The sequence below is a fragment of the Haliaeetus albicilla genome, chromosome 11 (assembly GCF_947461875.1).
Source record: "Haliaeetus albicilla chromosome 11, bHalAlb1.1, whole genome shotgun sequence".
Lineage (NCBI taxonomy): Eukaryota > Metazoa > Chordata > Aves > Accipitriformes > Accipitridae > Haliaeetus > Haliaeetus albicilla.
The window spans coordinates 36120617-36142021 of record NC_091493.1 but is presented as its reverse complement, the minus strand read 5'-3'; the positions used below and the strand labels follow the sequence as shown (position 1 = coordinate 36142021).

General features: G+C 41.7%; 1 protein-coding gene across 11 annotated transcripts in view; it reads left to right on the top strand.

Moving 5' to 3' along the window:
* Positions 1-21405, top strand: part of FGFR2 (fibroblast growth factor receptor 2) — an 86189-nt gene that overhangs the window by 31665 nt on the left and 33119 nt on the right. For all 11 annotated transcript variants that reach the window (XM_069797121.1, XM_069797122.1, XM_069797125.1 and 8 more), the window contains one exon: positions 3857-3980. In XM_069797121.1, the coding sequence (XP_069653222.1) occupies positions 3857-3980 (124 nt within the window). The remainder of the gene's footprint in view (positions 1-3856; positions 3981-21405) is intronic.

The window sequence follows — 21405 nt, the reverse complement described above, 5'->3', positions numbered from 1 at the left end:
CAGTTGTTACTGTTTAACAGGTATGTGTTTTCACATATGCATTTTGATAAGCTTCATCACAACAGTTGTCTTATACACATTTAAATTCAGCCAGGTAAATACAGAGTAAAGAAAGAGTTGTGACTCTATAGGAACTGTAAAAACCTATAGCTTTTGTATAGACGCTCTGCACTTGTTCTCTCTGCCTGAGAAGTACCAGTACATGTGTGAACTCTGCTGATTTTGTGGGGAATCGTATTTTGGTTTCTAATCCTTCTTTCTTTTGAAATTCATTTAAAATTGACCCCTTTTTTTGCTAAGTGATAACTTTTCGTGATGTATCTGTTCACTGAAAACATGTATTTTAAAATTAAACAGAACCGTCCACAATTTTTTATATGATACTCCAAAAGCAAAATGTTTCTATGAAACACTACTTGGTCTTTCCTAAATTTCTGACCAATGTTTCTTGGCATTTTGATTCCAGTTAAGGCTTCCCACCTCCAAGGTATATCTTAAGGGTATGGTTGTAGGTATTCGATATTGATAATTTAGTTTAAAAATTGAATTGTTTGGAGAGACTGTTTGGAAGAATTGGTTAAAATTTTGATGGAGAAGATGGCCGAAAAAAGCACCTCAGTAACTTGCTAGAAGTGTCCATACCTGGTCAGGAAAAAAACATGTTGAGATTATATTTATTATCTCAATAAAGTACCATTTTTGGGTATGAAGCACAGATAAAACATGAAAATAGGTATTTTAAAGCAATTAAAAAAAAAAAAAAAGAGGGCAAAAGCAGTTATTAAACTGTGTCAACAAAGTGTCTGAATGGTCAAGCTGTGATTCAGGATGCTTGGAATGCGGTCGTTCCCTGAATTTCCCTATGTCAAGAAAAGGCAATGACAAATTGGCAGGGCTACCCTGAAGACCGGGTGATGGAGTGGGTAGGACTGGGCAGGTTTTCTCCAGGATTTTGAAAGAACTTTATATGAATTAGGGCTTCAGGGAATCAAGCAGTAGAAATAAGAGGATAATAGCTAGCAAGGAGCTAGTCAGGTTGGAGAACTGGAAAGGTTTCCTACAACTGAAGAATGTCTGGCTGTGGACGCTTGTCCTTTTCTAGACCCCGTATGCCTGGTGAGGATGCTCCAGCTTTCAGCGGCTTGCTGCTGCCCTCGTGTTTTTTTCCTAGTGGATTAGTTTGCATGAGCTCCCTAATACGTTCTGTCTGCCAGACGAGCTCAAGTCACCTATTTAAACAGCTTAAATGGACCCAGTTGGTATTACCCAGGGAAACTTGTAGGGGAATATTTGGAGAGCTGTAGCACTGGTGTCCAGTTAGAAGGGCCTTAGTCAGCAACCAGGAGGGACCTAATGGCTTTAACCTACATTACCAGCGAGACCATCGATTTGCAACTTCAGTCACAAGGGTGGGGTTTTTTTTGTTTGTTTGTTTGGGTTTTTTTTCCTCCCAAATGAGTATCACATCAACAAAGCTTGTACAACCAGGGTGTTGCAAGCTGTGTGGTTGCGGGGATGCGGCAGGACTGTTGTGTGTCTGGGAATGAAAGGTTCAATTTGGGAGTTTTGAATGGGGGAAGATGCTGTCGTCCCCAGCAAAGGAGAGTTTTTCTAGGCTTTGCAATGCTGCGCTTGTAACCAGAAAGCACTAAGCCAACAAGCTCAATCTAGTTGAATCCAGATCCGTGACATAAATCCAGTTGTGTGATGATGTGTCATAATGCTTTGGGCCTCTGCAGGAGTTCTTTAGCTCAAACTGAAAAGGCTTAAGCTGTTGTTTCGTTATAAAGATATTATCTCTTCTCATTGGAGTTACAAGAAGGGAAATTGCACAAATACTTTTTAATATTGCCATCCAGAATATCCACTTGTGGCTGTAAGTTGGTTATGTTTTCTTATTGAATGCTAAACAATTTTTTGTGTTTTCCTATCAAATTAATTACTTACAGCTTGTTACCAACTTATATTTTGTTTTAACTTTCATGGAACCATGATCTGTTCCTCCTGTTTTGCAGTCAAATTGGTTAAAAACACTTGCTCTGATTCTGAGAAATGTGATGTAACTTGTAATGGCAGAAAGTTCAGGTCACTTTGACCAAGACACCTCAAAATAGCTCATAAAGAAGTGAAATATTCAAAATATGTAGCTGTTGTATGTTATTTGCCAATGGTTTATGACAGTAATTCTTCCTGACCCAAACTTCGACTTTCAAGGTTGCTTAGCAGAGTAATGAGACAATAAAATAACACTGATAAACTCTTTCTAGCTTTATAAACTTGTTTCTTAGCTCTTCATAGTGTGGAAAAAAAGGTCAGTATATAGTTTTGATGTGTACCATGGGGGTGGGGCTGGGGAGAGGAGCTGTAAGTTTGGGCTGGAGATTTTGAGGTTGTGTCACATTTCTGTGACATGAGGTTAGCATCCATGCCCTTCGCCTGCTGCTGAAGTCTCGTCTACATTTTCTTTGTTTTCAAAGCCCACATGGCCAGTCTTTAGCTAATATTATTAACCCATAAATGGACAATATTAGTAATATCTAGCTAATTACTACCTGGGGGGACTAGGAAAGCCAGGAGCCTCTTACAGAGAGGACTCTTCTTCCAAGCTTTGAAGTGAAGGCATTTTTATCTCCAGCAAGTGTGAGGGCTAAGCTCTTGGCACCGGGGATGCAGCCCTGCACAGCCTTTTCCTGCTGGATAAGGACCTACACAACAGTCAGGCACGAAGCAGGATTTCAAACCTATAGCTGTAATGATCTTTTAAGAATGTATAGTTACTGGAAGTGTCACTGAATGGTCCATAAATTTTTCTGGTATACTGCACTGAATTACTACTTTCCATTTGGCTGATTAAAATGACTGTACCAGATTGTATTTTTAGTCCATTTGCTAAAATACGTACTTTGCAGTTTAAAAGTTGTACATTACAGCTACATAATGTTAAGATCTTTGAGCGCTTTGTCAAAAATGTAATGCTAAAACAAGGGATTAGTGGATAGCCAGCAAAAGGTGATTTTGGGAGCCAACTTATGATGCAGGAAATATATATGCGTACCGGATGACTCTATATCCTTCCAGTACTGGGCTGGATCCTATTTTCTGTGAGACCAATGCCAACGCTCATTTTGAGTTCAATTGGGAACAGAATCAGCACCTCCAATATATTCTTGTCTGAGAAGGATTGTATGAAATAAATGTATATCCTTATGCTCTTGTTTCCGTGAGGATTTTCTTCAGGCATTTTCCTTGAGGCAGCATCTTCATTTCTTTCTTGTGGTACCCCAGAGGAGCAAGAGGTGTGGCCCCTCTATGTGTCTGTGGGAGGGATCCCAAACATTGCCGTTCTGTACTTTGTTTCTCCAAAACACGGGCTGTGTAATTGAGCTATTAGAGAAAGACGGAGACTTAGATGTTAGGGGATCATATCCATCCCATATTGCTGGTGGGTAGTTAATATTATCAGATGATTGTTTGGAGACAGATGGGAAATATCCTGAGGGTGTGAATTTGCTTTAGAGTGGATTGAGAGGTAAAGCCTGGTAAGACAACTGCCGCTAATTGGTGCCATCCTCGTAAGCCTGTAGGATTGAGTGTGCACCGACGTCTGCAGTGCTGAGATTGGGGACGAGGTAAATTTATAGCAGAATGCGTAAAGGCTTTCACTGCTGCAGCCGTGCTGTACCGGATCAGGCATACATAAAGTATTTCAGTGTCCAGAACTGTCAAAACAAGCACGGAAGAGGCTTTTAAATGTGGATTACAAAAGGTTAACTATTCAGGAAAGAGTTTTTTTGGAGGGGGAGAGAGTGAAATTATGCTAGCAAAGTTCCCAGCCTCTCTGGTTACAACCCGACAGGTCCGCAACCAGCACTGGAGTCTCATCATGGAGAGCGTGGTCCCGTCTGACAAAGGAAATTATACGTGCATAGTGGAAAACCAGTACGGATCCATCAATCACACGTACCACCTCGACGTTGTTGGTAAGTAAACCTATGTCACGTGGAAGACAATGTTTTTAATTATTGAGTTTCTCTATTAAAACATTTAGAACTCAGCTGATACATTTTGCATTAATTTTGAAGATGATTTCACAGTAGTCTAAAGATGAGATTTCACTACATAACCAATTGCTACATAACTTTATATATTCATCTGTCTCACTCGTGTCTGTAGGACTAATCTATCCAGGCCTTGGCAAAGGTGTAATATCCACGTGTGCAAGTGGATTCTTGTTGCTGTGATACACCTACAAGCTTACCATGACGACCAAATAATAAATACTGATGTAATTTTAATCATTAGTATTAAAATGGAATTATTACTTGTACAATTATACTAACACAAATTTTAATAACTGCAGTTATAAAAACTGTCAAGTGATCCTCTAGATTGCTGTTATGATAGCTGAAATTATTATTATTTTTTTTTTTTTTTTAAAAAAACCTAGATATTGACTTTGGTGAAGCTCGTGCAGATCTGGAGCTTCAGGAAAGGTACTTTGCATTCACAGCAGTGTAACAGAGGTCCAACCATAGCCCGTTGTGTGGGCTCTGAGCAGTCCCTGAAACACAGATGACAAAAATGGTGAAGTGTTTTACCCGAGGACAAATTGTAAAAAGCTGTGTGAATTCCTACTAGTAGCAAAGCTGTGATTCAGCAGGACTATTAAGCACATGTTTAATAATGTTAACTTAATAATACCAAAATCCTGTTGACTTTAATAAGGCTTACACGTATTTATTTAAGTGCTTAGCTAAATTAGGGCTTGAAATCTCAGGAACCAGTTCTATTCACCCCTACTCTTGCTGATTAGCCTGGATGGGTGTGAGCAGTTTTATTGACTCTGAAGGCATTGCTGTCCAAAAGTAATCAGTTTGACTGTTACAGTAGGACCTGCTGGTAGTACCTTTGGGGATCTGAGCTGCAGTTTCTGAAATATGTCTTGAGTGGGCTTTGCTTTCTCCAGGCTTGTGAGGCGATCGGAGCGTCACAAGCTCTGTGAATAAAACTTTTGATCAATCAGTATTGAAAGCAGAAATGAATTTGATGATTGTAAGCTGGGTTTGGCTGGTGACTGACAGCCCAACTTATCTTCTGTGGAGAATCTTACTGTGAGTTTGGGTTTGTACGACCAAAACAGTGACAAAATTTTCACTTCCCTATTTTCTGATTGATTTTTACATGACAAAAATGCATCCCTCGCATTGTTTTGGATGATCTTTAAAAGTAGCGCCTTATTTTGTCTGGGACCACTTAAAGCTGCGGAAACCCCCAAATCCAAAAGAAAACAAGTGCCGGCTTCTCAGGCAGCAAGAAATGAAAACATTCCCCGTGAAAATGCCAGCGAGAGCTAACCTTCGTGGAGCAGAGGAGGAAAAAGATAATTTTGTGATGGGGATGCTGTCAGACTGAAGCCTTACCACCAGCCCCAATGCATTTTAAGTCTTCAAAGCCAGTCTGTGAACCACCCAACTCACCTGTACTTGGTTGTAGGTAGTCAACACTGAAAGCAGTGAGGATTTTTTTTTTTTTTTTCCCCCCATGGCAATATTTTGTCATCCTCAATAGAGTGAGCTATGGGTATTGTTGAGGTGAACCGAACGACTGGCAAAGCCACTTTCGTCTGAACACTTGTTTAAACAAAGTTTATGGAGAGTGCAGCAGCAGTGGCTGCCAGAGACAGCAGTCAATTGTGTTCTGCGTGTCTCTGTCCTCTGGTGACCACCTTGTTGGAGGATGTGGGCTGCTTGCATGGGCTTGCCAGGAACAAGGCTCAATTTACAGAGCCTGGCGCAGAAAGAGTGTAAGGAGATGATGAGTTATGGGATTCTTGGAGGTTTTTGGGTTTGGGGTTTTTTTTTCTTAATCCTTTAGGGAGCCTAGATTGACTCAACTTTGGTTTTGCTTAAAAGTCTTTTTTAGTAGGCTACACAGAAGGAAAAAGCCAGTTTTGCAATATTGGGAGTTTTCCTTGCTGAAACAAAACTGGTTAAAAATTCCCTTTCCCTTCTCTGTCCCCTGCTTCTTTTCTTCATTACCACCCCAGTCCCAGTCTGGCATGTTTCATGTTGACTGTAAATTTCTACACCCATTTTTCTAGCAAATGTGTTTGTGGATGATGTGGTCACTTGAGCAAATATTTGTCAGAAGCCCTCTCACCTCCTCTCCCCCTTTGAGCCTTTTGAATGTCTTACATTAAGGAATATTATGCAGAAGTTTATTTTTCCTGGCAGTAAATTATAGTGACCTGCATGAATGAATGGAATGGTAATAAGGATTATGTCATTTGTTTAAATGTCTATTCCTTTCCTATAGAGAGGCAGAAAAGTAAATAATGAGGTTTTTCAAAAGTGACTAGTGACTTGGGGTGCTGCGTACCCAGCTGATGGCACCCAAAGGAGCCCTGACTTTCCCTGGGCAGATATTCAGCATTTTCTGATGCTTGGGCCCTGTGAGATATGAAACCAGAAGTCCAAAGGTGACTTTTGCAAGTCACGACCTGCATTTTTCAGTTCTGCGTACTTAATAGTTTTACTTCCTTTTTTGCATTTAATTTGATCAGTTAAAGGGTGTATTTGTTAGTTTACTTTGAAAGCATATGTATGGGAAGGGGCACCCGAAGATACCCATGTTGAATTTACTGTGCATCTCTCAAGAGATACAGCATTGGGACTTTAATCTAAAAAGAGGATTGATGTTAGAGAGCTCAGCCATTTCTGTGTTGCTGAAAGCTTGTAATAATTGTGGAGGTTGGGCATAAAATTGCTGAAGCAGTAAATTAAGGCTGGCCAGAAGGGGAAATGCTGACCGTTTTTCTAGTTAAGACAGTTCTACAGAAGTTAATTTTATGGGGCTTTTTTTTCTGTTTTCTTATGAATTTTCAGTTCCCACGGGGTTGTGGAGAGTTAGGGATGTTTGTTTAGAAGCAATTGCATATGTAGACCGCATCTTTCAAACTTCAGGTTGTATTTTTAGGACAAGTTGTGTGTGCAAAACTGTTAGTTGAAAGCCTCTGAAATTGCTTTTCCTATATGGTTTAACTGGTTCCAGAGTTGATTAAGTGTAAGTAATAGCAAATGGTATTAAACACAGTAATGTATTACATTAACATGAGCATCTGACTATATGGTGTAATGTAGAGAACCCTCTGATTATGTCACAGATTTGGGAGGTATCCCAGCAAAAATCCTGCCAAATAATGACACAGTGCTAGTTAGGAATATCCAGTATTACTTGATGCCAATAACTTTCCAAACCTTGAATTCTTTTGACAATTAAAAGCCTGGAGCCAGCAGGGCTGAGTAGTTTTCAGTCAGAATGTAGGTGTGAAGTATTCTCGTTTTTACCTTGTAATTACTTGCAAGAACCCTCTTAAAATAGTCAACTCAGCTCAGATGGTCTCATTCAAATTTACAAACCTGGCAAAACCATTGCACGGAATTTTTTACAATGGGAGTAGAAAATACTGAAGAAAAAACCAGCAAGTCATTGGCAGCCTCTCTATATTGCGCAGGATACTTGTGCGCATTGGCAGTGTTAGTGGGGAATTGTCCATTTGAGTTGGCCAGGATGTTCTGGGTTGGACAAAGTTATTCTTTAAATGTTCGGGACACCCCAATCGACTGCCTTTTCCTCTCTCCTCCTCCTCCATTTCAAAACAAGGATTTCAGCAGGCTGCTTTGCGCAGGGATACAAATGTGTTAGATTGCAGTAGCAGCAAATGGTGGCAATACAAAACTCTGTGAGGATCCTGTGAAAGGGAGACGAGTTGATTTTAGCTTTTTATTGGAGTGCTACCCAGAGGCTTCAATTAATATCGGATACGTATTGTCCAAGGCAATGCGCCAGCGCGCGGTAATTGCTTACAACCGAAATGCGGAGAGGCCGGGAGAAGGAAATGTCACTGTCCATTTTATAGATGAAAAACCGAGCTGTGGAGTGATGAAGTTTCTTGCCCTGGGTCACACAGGAAGCTGGTGGCAGAGCCAAAAAAGTAAAGCTGGTACTTGAATCCTAATCCAGTACCTTAATTAAAAGAATGTTCTTTCCCTTGTACAGTTTAGCCTATCAGCTGTTTTTCTACATGCAGCTGAAGTGCCTTTCTCTTCTTTTGTATTTAACAGTAGGTAGAAACTTGCATTTTTATAGTAAGCTTACTAATAGACTAACTCCATTCTCATTAAACATATATAAAGTCATGCAGTCTTAAGGGAGAATGAATGAAAACGATGTGGTTTTCACTTATGAGTTGTATTGTAGTGAATCCGGGTTGTAGGAAGCAACGTGGGAATGCAGCCACTGAGACTTGTATATAATTAGATCACTCTTGGATTGCAATTATCGCTAGAGTACAATTTCAGCAGCGGCAGTTCTGTTTAAACCTGGAAGTAACTAATTGAATTTATATTTTAACGGCAAAAAAAGGTTAGTCTTTGAACAGTCCTAGTGCAGGTAGCCATTCCTGTCCTATTTAAAGTCATCATCCAGGGAAACAAAAGGTGGTTTGGTTTCAGATGAAGTTTGGCACATTACCTCATTTACTGGGTTTTATAAGCAGCTGCTACAGCACGACACATCTTCCAAGAATGTATAAGAAGACCCTGCTGTTTACGAAAAAAAAAGGCACATAACTTGTCACAAATATATTTTTTTGAAAAAGTCCCTTAGCAGCCAGTTTAGCTGTACTTTGACCAGTTTCTAATTTGCCTAACAGCTGTGCTTTTGGTTCTCATTACTGAGGAGTGAACTCCAGAGGTGGCAGAGTACCACGCAGTTGTTCCTTAACAGTATTCGTATTTTCATATGAAAGCAGCATGAGAAGAACTTCTCATCCAGGAAGCATTTTAAATGACTCTTAGTTTAAAGCTCGTGCCCCAGAAATCTCACGTATGAGTGGTTATACTGACGAGTATGCAGAAGAACGCTTTTATTTTGAACTCTGGGAGGTTTTAGAGGGTTTTATGATGAATTTTACTCTTGCTTTTTACAGGACATTATTTAAAAAAAAAATCTGATTAAAATGGAATCAACTTTTTGCTATTGGTACTTCACTGTTTAGATTTTCCTTAGTTTAGGCAGAATACCCAACTTTGCCTTTGTTTCTAGTCAGTTTTATTTTTGGATTTTCATATGCTCTCAGAATCCCTAGCTGCAAACATGGCACAGACACATAGATTATTTTTTTTAAAGACATGTTTCCATTTTGTCATTCCCTGATTCCTAAAAACATATGCATTGTTATTTGCTTTTTGCCGAGGCTTGTTTTGTCAAAATAGAGTTCAGAATTAGTTTGACTTAACTATAGTATGTTCCTTAATTTCCAAAGAATTATTTTTAGGGTTCAGGTTACATACGAAAAAGGAACTGACGCCAACTAAATACATGCCTTGGACGTTGCATCACTAATGTCTGGCAGGAGTTGAGTGTAGGTATTACAACCAAGCCTAAACTTGCATTTCTGGCAGATGTGCTTGTAGTTGTTGACTGGCTCTTTACCTGGACAAGCTTTGGCTTGACGTCTTCACCCAAGTGCTTGCGGCATGGGACGTGATGAGACAGGGGCTGGAAGCATGAAGGAATCCACACTGATGCTTGCCCTCAGATATTTGGTTAGGCCGCGAGGGAAGACGATTTTATTTAATGTACTGATAAGCCCGAGTGTGGACTTTACACCTGGCACTAGGCTTTCGGCAAGGTGTGTGCATCCGAGAAGAAATTACGCAAATTGTTTAGTGCTGGAGGCTGTGCGGTTCACTCCTGAAAACAAAGACCACAGTGTGATGGTTCAGCTAAGGGAAAACGAAAGCTTGTGTTCTCCCCCAGCCCCTTTCTTAATAAGGTAAAAATATTCCAACCCCCTAGTTTTATAGCGTTAAAGCTTCTGATTTCATTGGAGTAGTCTGGCTAAATTACATTTTATGGACAAATACTAGTGTCATTACTTCATCTGCTGGGTGAACAGTGAATTTGTCATGTTTGGAATGCTTCCTGCAGAGTCTGCTGCGGGAGGACTGGTCTCCCTGTCCCACTTTCTGTCTTATTACAGCCCCAAGGCAGGCATTTCTTCTTCTTTTGATGAATGATGAACAGGATATTGTTTCAGCTCTGCTATTATCATTTTTAATCATGCCTTCTAATTTGTGCAGTATCCTAGTCGTGGAAATGCAAGCAGGAATTTGCAGGACTTGTCTGAAGATGCTAACAAGACTGTTGCCTTGTTAAATGTGCAACTGGCACGTGTCAAAAGCCATGTCTGTGCCTAATAAGAGGGGCTTTTTGACCTGATCCAGTCGTTTCTAACAGTTTTGTTACTGAAAAAAATGGCAGTGTTAATTGGCAGTAGATTGGTAAAGTTACATCCTCTTAAAAATAAGTAAATCAATAAATAAAAGCTTAAGTTATCACAAATATAGAAAAGTCGCAAATGAACTGTGATACAGACTGGATGAATGGATCATATTGAAGGCAAACACAAGGTTATTAATCATGTCTCCCTTATTAATGAGGAGTTTGCACCTGCATTTCTTCATGTTGTCCCTGAGCAGGGGAGGAGATGCAGAGGTGGGACAGCCCTGTGGCTGCAATGGGATAGCTGCCCGTGGTGGGCGAGATGAATCCTGACCGAGACCACCACACTGGCGGTTTTGGGGATTAAACTAGGATTAAGAGAGCTGTAGCGGAGGTGGAAGTGGATGGAGATGGCACTCGAGTGGTAGGCATCAGGGGTTGTGTGTGACTGTAATGAGCTGAGGCTGGGGGAGGTCAGGACTGGGAAGATAAAAGAGTGAAAGGGTGTGAGGAGTCTTCCCAGAGGCTTGCAATGCGGGGAGAGAAAAAACTTTGAGGGATGGTATCAGGGTAGAGATAGGTAAGAGGGTGAGAGATCTGGCAGTACCAAAGTGTGGACAAATCAGTGAAATGTGAAATTCTGTGGCTATTTTAAAAAAAAAAAAGGTTGCACTTACAACCGTCATGTTGGTATCCTCTCCTCTCGCTGCACTACAGACTGCTGTGTCACTTGAAATGCAGAAGTGGCTTTGTTTTACAGGTTTTCAGGATTTTAAGTCATCAGGTCATTTTTGGATTACTACCGTTCCCATGGTGCAGCTTCAACAGCAGTTGTTCCATTTAAACATCAAAAGCCACATTAAAAATCGTAGTTTGTTAAGCACTTTTGACTGTTGAACTGCTCTGTAAATGTAAAATATTAAGATTATTTTTTCAGATTGCTCTTTAGAAAGTTGCATGAATATGTTGAAATTTCTGACTGTTCATGAAAGAAAAACACTGATACTGTCAGAACCTGAGCTGAGTGAAGAACTCAGCGTGACAGTGTATTAGTTGGAATAAAGTTAGTCTTCACCATTTTTACAAGATGATTGTGAAAGTCTAAAATTATATCTACTTTTAGGGATTTTTAATCACTGTCACAAATTGGGTAATCAAAACAGTTGCTCTTAAGTTGTTCATGTATTCTGCATGTACAAGTGATTGTACATGTATTGGTTAGTGTTTATATCTGCAGCATTGTTTCTGCTATTAGATTGGATTATGTGCATTACTGAGCAACATAATTTCATTTCAGCAGTTGGTTTCAAATGTACGTTTCCTTTGATAACTGTGCTAAAGCACTATCTAGAGTGTGAAACCCACTTTTGTCTACATTTGAATGAGTATTCAAAAAAAAAAAAATTACTTCTCCCCCGCCACTCAAGTGCAGTTTTCTCAGAAAGCAGTTCTGGCACCTGGTGCTCAGCCAGAGGCTGGTGATGGTGCTGCTGGTTCTGGGCTTCTTAGGAAGCTGGTTGTTCGGAGTGTACGCGGAAAGGCAGGAAAATGTGGGTGCAGAAGAGAGGTCAAGAACTGTAGAAAGTAAGAGAAGAACTTTCTTGTTTCGGAGCACAAAGTTCACGTCCAAGCGTGGCCAGCCTAAATGCTTGCTATGAACGCTGTTGCATCTTGCAAACTTCACCTGGATTTACCTGAATTGCTAGAAATATAATGAGAAATGTGTATAATCAGAGTCTTCCCAAGAGCAGTAGTCTTCAGCATCCATTCCAACGTTTAGAACAGGTCACGGATTCTGTGTTGCAGACTTGAGTGATCGTGATTGGAGGGACGTCTCCCCTCCTCACGTGGGACCACGAGATGGCAAACTTCATCACCAGGGAAGGGAAGCCCAAAGGCTGAGTGAGGTCCAACATAGACATGGCTTGAGGCTAAGCCCGGCTGGTCCAGCAGAGAGCATTGAAACTCTGGGTGCTGGAGCTTCTCTCCTGCCCCGAGAGCCTGCACGCCGGGTAGGGTCAGTCAGCCAGCCGGTTGGCCGTGCCTAGCTGGGGAAGGGAGAATACTGCGGTCCTTCCGATAATTTCACACCTGCGTTGCTCAATAGAGCAAGTGTGCTGTGTAAGAAAAGGGGGAGAGGTGTAGAAATATAAGAGGGCTTTTAAAGGTTTACATAATCTTTTCCATTTTACTTTAAAGGCAGAGCTGTTTTCAGGAAAGGAAATTTGGAGGATGAAAAATATGCAGTCAGGTCACAATAACAACAGCAATAATAACTCCCACTGTGTGCTTTATGGCATCACTGGGTGCACTGGTGAGTTAAACCCGCTGCAGCTGGGAGAGGACATCATTCCTGTGGGAGAGATGCTATTTGCCAGGCATACGGTAAACCTTTGGCAGAGCCTACCGGAGAGCCCAGTCCAAAGATGCTGGACCCCAGCATTGTCTCTGGTTGTTATAAAGCAGTTGAGTGCTGGGAGCTGTGCACAGTACAAAGGATGGTATCTCTGTGTGTAAAAATTAATGCAGTCTCTGGAAACAGCCAGAACAATAAAATTTTACCACTTCTCTGTGAGAAGTCACAAGTTGTTTTTCGTATTCTCTTGAAGCCTTTTTCTTTTAGAGTACACCGAAAAGAATTCCGATGAAAATTTCAGCTACTCATTGTTCTGTTTCCCATGTTCTGTTCACACTAAAATAAGGCCTCTCCCCTCTTTGTTCACACATGTACGAAGCTTTTGCTTATGCATGCACTGTGTGAGGGATACTGCAAGTAAGCTCCAAGATTAGTGTTGTACAATTCTTGCTGCTATGACTTTTTCTGTTCCACAGGGCTGATGAAACCCATGCTGCATCAACCTGACAGTAGGGCTTTGCTTTAAGGACCAACTGGTCTTAAAAACCCTGTTGATAATTTCACGTTTTAAAACAAGAGAGTTCACGTTGCCTGCCTTAGCCCTGGGCTTGCTGGATGTTCCTGTCTCTTTTAACCCTCTGATATACGTGTGATTTGAAAGGATAGCTTTTAACTAGTTCTGACTGTGAGTTTGGGGTTTTTTTTCCCCCTACTGTTTTCACTGACATCAGCGGGCTCTGTATCAAGCCAAATAAGTCAGTCTTGCTTGCTTTCTTTTGCCCAGCTTGCTGCCATATGAGAAGGAGTTGTGCAGATGAACTTACACTGTAAAGGTGTTATGCAAAGATGAATTTTAGCTAAAATGCACATAGGACAGCATGCTGTAGAGCTATCCAAAGAGACAGATGGGATAACATCAGTGGGAGCTTTGCCTGCTGGAGAAACAGTGCCATTACTTCAAATCAGAGGTAAAGGTGGTAAAGCCAAGGACAAAGAGTTTGAATACACCTGATTAGTTTCTGTAAAGGTTTTAAAAAGGCACTGCCTTTTACTCGACTGGCATTGGTAAGTAGGAGGGGTTGGGTGGCACAAGGAGGTCGGATAGGTTGGCAAAGGCTTTACTGCGGGCAGCAAATGGGCCTGCTTCTGCTGTCTGTGATGAAATTTTAATCTTTAGAACTAAAATTCTTTAATAGTCAGTGTTCAGATGTTTAGTTTTATGAGAAAGTATTCAGTGACGGCAGGCAATATGTGCAGTCTGGTTCCCTGCTGTCTCACTTTATGCTGATTGCCGATACTGGTCCACGAACCAAAGCAGAGATGGACGTTTGGGCCCAGTGGTCAGCGGTGATGAAGTATGTGACACAGCAGGAGGAAGAAATGCCTCAGGTTTATAGAAAAGGCTTCTAAGTTTGAGGACAAAGGGGGTTTGGAAAGCGGTTATGGAGGTTAGGCCCTACTCCTGTCCGCAGGAGCAGATCCCCGGGCTGCTCCAGGCCTCGCCGGCTTCACTCGTGAGGGCCAGGAGCTCCGGCTGCAGCGATCGCCCGTTGGGCTCTTGGCCACTCAGATGACTTCTCCAACTAGCATTGGGCCGATAGGAAATGCTATACGTGGAGATTCCTGCTCTACAGGAACTTTGAATATTCCGAACATTTGTTGGCTAATGCCTACTGATAACAGATGGCAAAATTTATAAGGCATGATTTCATCGGCACTGGTAGTGCTGGTCTGACCCATAAGTCTGCCTGAATGGCTCCTGTTCTTTATCAGGCGTTCTTGCCAGGATGGTCTTTATCTCTTAGCGTTTAATGACAGTGATTTGTTACTCCTTGGAGCCTTAAAACATCTTCTGATTTTGCAGAGTTTGGGAAAAGAGCGTTGCCTCTAACTTGCTGTGGATGCTACCTTGGCGTGTATAAATTACCTAGGAAGCGATGATTTGAAGGGTGTGTATGTATGTACATATAAATGGAACATGACAGTTCAGCAGCACTTCTGAATTGGCCATAAACAACACGCAGCGCTTCATATTATGCCGAAAGGAAACCAAACTGACGTGCAGCTGGTAGAAGCTGCTCAGCTCCTGGCTCACGTATATATAGTGTATGACATTAATTAGTAGAGGCTTTTTGCCTACACCTGCTCAGTGGCTTCTGATCTTTCGAAAGAGCAGCCAGCAGCAAACCTGACTTCTCCACGCCATGGAGCACATGGTGGAGTTAGCAGTGTTTTCCTTCCAGCATTTCATACGGCACAGGCCTCCGTAAGCAATTGCTTATTGCTGGAGAAAGGAAGCAAAGGTTTGGCTTGGCCCATGGGTAGAAAGCTACCTTGAAGGAGGAAATTCCTGTGGGGACTCCGACATCTGTTTGCTTAGACCCCTCCTATGCCACTCCACCTAGGCGTGTGGGGAGCAAGTATAGTTTCAAATCAGGTCCTTTGTATGAACTTGGATAATGCTAGATTTGTAGAGAAATCTGAGTTGCAATTCCTCATGCCTTGCCTGCTCCTGGAAGTCTCCTCAAAAGAGCTCTCTAATTCAGAGAGCAATAATTAATCCAGCCTCTGAGTGCTTGTGAACCGAGGCCAGATTTGCAACTTGTGTAGGTGGGATCTTTCATGAAGGACAGTGATCCTTGTGTCTCTCCTTGCAAACTGGTTCCTTTGCTGTCAGCTAGGGCAGGATAGAAACTTGAAAGGTCTTTATTCACTGAATGGTGAGGGATTGATAAACATTTAATCTTTCTTTTAATGCTTGATACTTAGCCCAAATAGGTAGTGATCAGGGACTGATATCCTGTGGTTGGTCCAGTGGCTTTAGTAAATGCCCTCACTCGGTGGTAGCTATCCACACCACCAAAAACCATCATCAGAGCCAGCAATAATAGTATGTAAGTGCACAGTCTCAACAGGGATGCCAAAAATTGAGCGTAGAGACAGAGCAGCTTGCAGAGGTAGACCGAGTTGTTCCCTCAGGCTGGCTAAAATGGTCATTAGTGCCACTTCTGAGAAGAAATGATATTTCAGCTTTGAGGCGGCACAGGGTGCACTGGGCCCATGGGAAGCTGGAGCTACACCTGGGAGGTTTCACCGTCCTGTTGACTCCAGACAGCAGTTAAATCACCTGAGAAGTTACAGCATTTGCTGTTGGAGCAGTTTTGGTAATCCCATGGTTATAGTTTGGAAGAGGGCATGAGGAGGGGGCTCTGGGTGTTGGGTGATGCTACTGGCTTCCCACTCCATGAGGCTTTTGTCCGTGGATCAGTTGGTGGCATGAGGGATGTGTCAGGTGGATATGCATCTGTCTGTAAAGTAACTGCTAAGGGAATCCCCAGACGTGACATATTGTTGGATAGGAGAGGACATATGCAGTTAATTTGGGGACAGAGCCAGGTAGCAACACATTCCTCTATCAGCAGTGCTGCTCCCAGGCCTTGGCAGCCTTCTGGGACCTTCCATGTTAGGTACACGGCTCATTGGAAATGGTGGGAGAGTGCTGCGTACCGGGTGAGGATGAAACACGGGAGAAATATATCAGTCCAAGTGTGTGATGAAAAGGCTGTGATTCCCCCCCCCCCTAAAGCTGAAGAGTCAATCTTGCAAGTTTGGGATGCTGAGCCAAAGCCAAGGCAAGAGGCTGTGATTACAGTCTGGCCTAAAAAACTGTAGAATGCTTTTGAGACCCATAATTTACAGGATAATTAGCATTTTCCAAAGCAACAGATGTTGCACCATTGGAAGGAAGGTTGGTGGGAATGGGCAGTGTTTTCAGCGAACGGGGTCCAGACTGCCGCTGAAGGTTTCCCAAGCTCAGAGCCAGGCAAAATAAGCAACTAGAGCTGAACGTGCTGTGCTGACCAGGGCAAGTGAAGAAGAGGGCATGGCGGGTCTGTGTTTTCGGTTAAGCAGAGAGACAGCTGGAACTGCTTCATTTTTTATTCAGTGATGGCTGTATACACAAAATCTCTACCAGGGGCTATCGATCCAGAAAGGTTACTGATGCACTGAGAGGCATCATTTGAAGGAGCCCTCTGTAACTTCACAGTGGCAGCCGTCAAGACGACTCCTTAGGAGTCAGTAGCATTTCAAAACTGGTGTCGAAGACTCTGATAAATGTGCCTAATGAAAAATTGTGGAAAAGAATTAGATAACTTTTTTCTCCCTCTCCCCTTCCTCCCCCCCACTTAATTGAGGATCTCTTCATTGTCCCCAGAACTCATGTCTGGTCTTGCATTTGCCATTCAGCTTCTATTTTTCTATCCCGCACTTGAATCACACATTTGCAAGGAGAGGAAACAAGCATATTCAAAAGGAGAAAATAAGAGTAGTTTTCATTTTTCTTCTGAAATGAATCAGATGCCTTATCCAAAGCCCATTGAATTCCATGTGACATTTCCCCCTGACTTCAATGGGCTTTGATTCTGGCTTTTAGCTCCCATGAAAGGTCCTGAACTGTCTGTGCTAGGGTGACGAGGAGCCTTGGATAGACAATTACCAGAGCTCTTCTCAGCCCCTGGCACAGCCAGGTTGCTAAGGAGACTTGGCCTCGGGATGGGACCCAGCGCTTGCCCTTTCCGGGGTTATTGTCTCCTCTCCCTGCCAAGGCACTCCGGTAGCGGCAGAGCTGCTCTTTCAGCCACAATACGCTCGACTTGGGCCTCTGGCAGCAGCAAATCTTGCCCTACGGCTTCCCTCCGCCAGCATGCTCGGCGAGCAGCCTCTCGTCCTGTGGTTTTTCCATCCCTGCACAGCCCGCGCTAGGACCGGGGTGGTGGGACTGCATCTTCTGCTCTGTTGGCTTTGAAAGTTGGGTTTGGGACCCTATCGCCCACCTCTGTACTCCAGCGTCTTCATCTCGTACGTCTGCATCATGACTTTCCTGTCTCTCTCCTCTCTGATGCCCTCCATGTTGGCTGCAGCTGGTCAGCAAAAAAAAATAAAAAAAATTGGAGGAGATAAAGCTAAGGATGGGAGAGAGATGAAGGCTTTTTGTAGGAAACACCTGTCCAGGGAGTTAAACTTCTTAAAGAGCCAATTCTCAGGACCTCCTTGTGAAGGGTGCAGGCTCCAGTAGTCATTTCCAAGCTAGTGCTTCCAGTCACTTCTCCCTCCATCGTCTGCGGCAGGATGGGCTCCCACCCATCTCGAGGTGTCCTGCAGGGCTGGGAGCTCCCTGGGCAGCTCCTTCCATTGCGCCAGTTTTGGGGAAACTTGGAATTTTCCAGCTTTCCTGGATTCTTTGCAGTTTTCTCTCTTGGAGGAAGGTATTCTGAAGTTTTAACATTAACAGGCTAAATGGCAGTTTCTTCTAAGCCATTGGGCAGGTCTCTTTGTCAGTTGTCTTTTCAGATAGTGAGTCTGTCTACAGATAAGCGAGCAGAATTGCTCAAACAATTCTGAGCAGAAATGCTCAAGCCCTGGGCACTTCTACGGTGGTGTAATATTTAGATGCTTGTAGCATTGGTTATGATATTCCTCATGTGAGCAATCATTTTCTCTCTGCCTTTTGTAGATAATTGACTTCTCAAATGGGGTTGATGTTGGTTTTGTGTCTAAACTGCAAGTTGGAGAAAGCCAGCTGGTGTCTGTCTCTTAAGCTGGGATCCAGCATTAAGCATGCTTTCTCTTTAAAAAGTATTATAAACTTAGACTTTGGGAAGAACTAGAATAAAAATGAAATGTAAGCTATGGAGATTTATATGTAATTATCAGTTTGGCTCAGTTACTTTCAGATCAGTGTACGGAAAATATTTTTCAATTTAAAAAATTTTTAAATACCCATTACATTTGCTTTTAAACATCTGAAACATTTCAGTTGAACCAGGAAGGTGTGTTTGAGAAAGCAGGGCATGTCTATGAAAAACCTTGTAGATCCTGTATGTAGTTCACTAACTAATTAATATTTATGGTAATAAAATTAGTATCTACTACTTTTTATGGTCCTTATGATGTACTGTTTAGTATGCTTGAAGACAGCTAATCTACGGGGTGATTTCCTGTATTATAGCATATGCTGTTGACTGGTTTTTGAAATGTGTTAGCGATGAGAGTGGAACACTGAAATTTCAGTGGTCAGGTAGCAAAGATTTATTTCTTGAGGTTCTGATTCAATTCAATATTAATAAGCAAGGGGAATATTGAAATCAGTAGGGCTACAGAGCTATGAGATTGGTTGCCAACTTGTTTTGTATGAAAATACTGTTTGTCTGAGTTCAATAACTAGAGATTTATATGGTCACTATAGTGATGATCCTGATTATAATTATTAGGTTATGTAAGGCTAATGATAAAATTAGTGTCACCAACCTTTAAGATTTTTAAGATTTTTTTTTAAAGGCAACTTTGACTCTTTTGCTAGTCTTCAGTAAAAAAGAGAACACCGTTTCCATCTAATATTAGTGTAGCCAGTTGTTTGAGTGATGATACCTGGTTACAAGCGTATGGCTTGTATTTTAAATGCTAAATAGTGATGTGAGATTTACGAAGATGGTTTTGACAGTACCTATGCTTAAGCAGTGTCCTTAGATGTGCATTGTTTGCAAAGAAATAGGAAAGACAGGATAACATCCTGAAATTACTATTTCCAAAAAATGGTACTGTACAGAATTATACTTCATCATTTGTAATTAGTGGAAATTTCTCCATATTTAGTTATTTTCCCCAATACCGAGTGTATTTCTTGTGGTCCTTGGACTCCAGGTTTGTCAGGAAACCTTGCTGAATTTGCATCATGATGGCTATATTTTTCTGTGCTGTTTGCCTGTGTGGGCATAGGAATACTCCCTTCTGCTGAAGCGGGGGAGTTGACAAACACTAATCATCGCTCCATATGTTGAAGGGCAACTAAAGTTTATTTTTAACATATTTACCCTTAGAGAAGACATTTCACAAGTGGCTATACACATACACCTATACATATGCATGCACTTTATTTAGTTTTTTTAAAGGAATTTGGGACCAGGAATGTAAGAACTTTGCTTTTACTTCTTTGCTTTGCCTCCTCTTTTTTTGGTAGAGGAAATGTTTGACCGTCATCAATAAAAGATTAAATCATTGATGGCTATCGGGATAAACTAAACACATTTCATGTGTTGATGCTGGCATAGTAGGAACTTTTCCAAGATGTTTCAGGTCTCATTCTCTGGTTTGTTTAAGGGCAGAGAATAAGGTCACAAAGGAAATCAAACCCTGATGTGGAGAAATGAAACATGAGGCCTACTGACTTCTAAAAAACATTTTAAATAACATTCTCTAAGGTTTCATTTTATACTGAAGGCAGCTGTAATAAGTTTTGGAAGATGGTGTAAGGTTTCTATTAAAGAGAGATTTTTGCTTGCTGTTTTTGTACCCAAATGAAGGAGCGAGGGAGATGGAATTAGAGCTTATTTAGTATAAGGTGAGAAACTAAAAGTTCACTCCAGAACTGTAAAATAGTAATTTATATTTTCTACTGTAATTTACAAATTAAAAAATATTAAACTGTTCCTAGATCTTTGAAAATGACACACATAGCCATGGAATAATTTAATAACTGGAACACAAACGCACTTTTGCCACAAGTAAAATAAGACTGCTGCTTTGTAGTATGCTGCCAGCATAGCCTCAGTGAATAAATTCCCAGTAGATGTTTGCTGCATGCCAAATATATTGGACTGTATAAAAGATCCCATTGTTCCATGGGCATCATTATTTGCTATTATACTCGCAATGTTTGCTTGTGAAACAGTTTATTGGAAACTGGTATGTTTAAGAAGGAACACTTGATTTGAAATTGAGTTGGTTTGGCTCATAAGGGCAAAGCTTTCACAGTGTACAGCCTCTAAAAATAAATATTTAGGTCCGCTGTTTTTTACTTATCTTTGAAAGAATTCCTGGAGAAGGGGAGAACAGACAACTCAACTCAGGCTGGGGATGGGCAATGGGCATTTCACTTCTAATTCATAAGTTGAAAGTATATTTAGGTCAGTATTAGCTTTACTTTCTTATAAAAAGAAATGGACGGAATTAAGTTTGCGTGAAGAAGGTAGTGAGTTCCCAGCTCGGCTGATGAAACTGCAGCTCTCTGAAGGTTTTCTGGGGAGGGTGGCGTTGTCCATCCCGCTCACTGGATAATAAAGCTATTTGGTAACCAGGGCTGTCATTTTGAGGACTTCTCATTCAAACATGACATAAGAGAAAGTTTTTATGCTTTGCCCACTTGCCTTGTCCAGCAAAAAAGGCTGTTGGTGGCCCTGGGGGCTGGCGAGCTGGCTCATGCACTGCCCACTACCCAGAAGGTTTTAGCAGCTTTTAGATTGGGCTTAGTGAGGGGGATGGAAGGCTGCCTTGCCGTCCTAGCTAAGGGCATCGAGGCTTTCCCCAAAGACTATGTATTGCAAAAATTGGGCTGGGACCTCTGGCTGCAGTGGCTCTCTGGGCACCCAGATGATACAGGGTACACTCGGTCTATTCAGTGATGCAAACTTAAGCAAGTCTATAGATTAAAAACTCGATTGGCTCACATTAAATACACTGCAGTTTTCCAGAGAACTCTTTATTTCCCTGCATCCTGCTCAGAATAAGAACAAACTGGTATTTCTGCTGCTGGATGAGGGTAAAGTAGAGAGCAGCTATCGTGGCAGTACTGGTCAGAGCGTTTTGAAAAGTTGAGCTATCTGCTATGTGCATCCCACATGAGGAGTTTCAGTGCTGAGACTTCTGCTGCTAGTTTTGAGAAATTCCCTTTGGTTTATTTTAATACATTAATCAGTTTTAAAAGT